The sequence below is a fragment of the Malaclemys terrapin genome, chromosome 1 (genome assembly GCF_027887155.1).
Source record: "Malaclemys terrapin pileata isolate rMalTer1 chromosome 1, rMalTer1.hap1, whole genome shotgun sequence".
Classification (NCBI taxonomy): Eukaryota; Metazoa; Chordata; order Testudines; family Emydidae; genus Malaclemys; species Malaclemys terrapin.
Genome location: NC_071505.1, coordinates 352448050 through 352449458, shown reverse-complemented (window position 1 = coordinate 352449458; position 1409 = coordinate 352448050). Strand labels below are relative to the sequence as shown.

Genomic DNA, 1409 nt, shown 5'->3' with positions numbered 1-1409 from the left:
AGTCTCAAAGGTGCCACAGGACCCTCTGTTGCTCCCTACAGAATGGATTCTCTAGCCTGGGTTTCACTACATTAAGGAACAATGATAGATAACCACTATCCATACTCATGTTTCCTGCTGGTGTCTGTTAAGGGTTCCCACACCACCACATGTAGGAATTATTGATGCATGGAGCACCATCAGATATGGAAGTGGCATTATTAGGGTCAGTTTTTCATAATTCATCTGAATAATGAAAATGTCACTTCTAAGAGTCTGAAGAGCGACCAATCTGCTTCCCCCATGATAACAGCCTCCAGTTGTGCATATAGTGTCTCATATTCACATTGTCTCTCCACCTAGGAATTTGTAATGCGACCATCACCCGAGACCCTGGTCAGATACAGGAAGTCAGGGGGACGTAAAGTACATTCAGGAGACACTGTTCTGTCTCAGAGTTGGACACCTTCTCACCAACTCTATGTCAGATTCCAACAAAAGTGACTTCACCAACCCCTCCACCTTCATCCTGCTGGGCATTCCTGGCCTGGAAGCGGCCTATGTCTGGATCTCCATCCCCTTATGTGCAATATATGCCATAGCCATCTTGGGGAACTTCACTACACTATTAATAGTGAAAAGGGAGCCGAGCCTTCATGGTCCCATGTATTATTTCCTCTGTATGCTGGCCATCACCGACTTGGCCCTATGCACGTGCACAATTCCCAAAATGCTGAGCATCTTCTGGTTGAATTCCAGGGAGATCAATTTCGATGCCTGCCTCACCCAGATGTACTTCATTCACTGCTTCTCAGTGATGGAGTCTGGAATCCTCGTGGCCATGGCTTTGGATCGCTACGTGGCCATCTGCCATCCCCTGAGACATTCCACCATCCTGACGAACCGCCTGGGGGCCAAGATTGGACTGGCCGTGGTGCTGCATGGTGGCATGATCATACTGCCCTATTCCTTACTGGCGAGGCAGTGGCCATATTGCAGAACCAACATCATCCCCCACTCTTACTGTGAGCACATAGCTGTGGTGAAGCTGGCCTGTGCCGACATCCGCATCAGTAGTTACTATGGACTCTTTGTGATATTCTCTGTGACTGGTGTGGATGTGCTTTTTATCGCCGTGTCCTATATCCAGATCCTCAGAGCCATCTTCAGCCTCCCCACAAAGGATGCTCGGCTTAAGACTTTTGGGACCTGCGCCTCCCACCTCTGCGCCATCTTAGCCTTTTTACATCCCAGGTCTTTTCTCCTTACTCACGTACCGTTTTGGCCACAATGTGCCCCTACATTTCCACTTTCTCATGGCCAACGTGTACCTCCTGGTGCCCCCAATGCTGAATCCCATCATCTATGGGATGAGGACCAAACAGATCCGGGACAGGCTGCTCCATCTCTTTACTCATAAGGGGACTTAA

At 49.0% G+C, this 1409-nt stretch overlaps 1 protein-coding gene across 1 annotated transcript; it reads left to right on the top strand.

The window, feature by feature from the left end:
- The first annotated feature begins 415 nt into the window (after positions 1–415).
- LOC128833482 (olfactory receptor 52R1-like) lies at positions 416–1409 on the top strand. Its single transcript, XM_054021407.1, is given in 2 exon segments — positions 416–1219; positions 1221–1409. Coding segments are annotated over 2 exon segments (948 nt in total). The 5' UTR covers positions 416–460.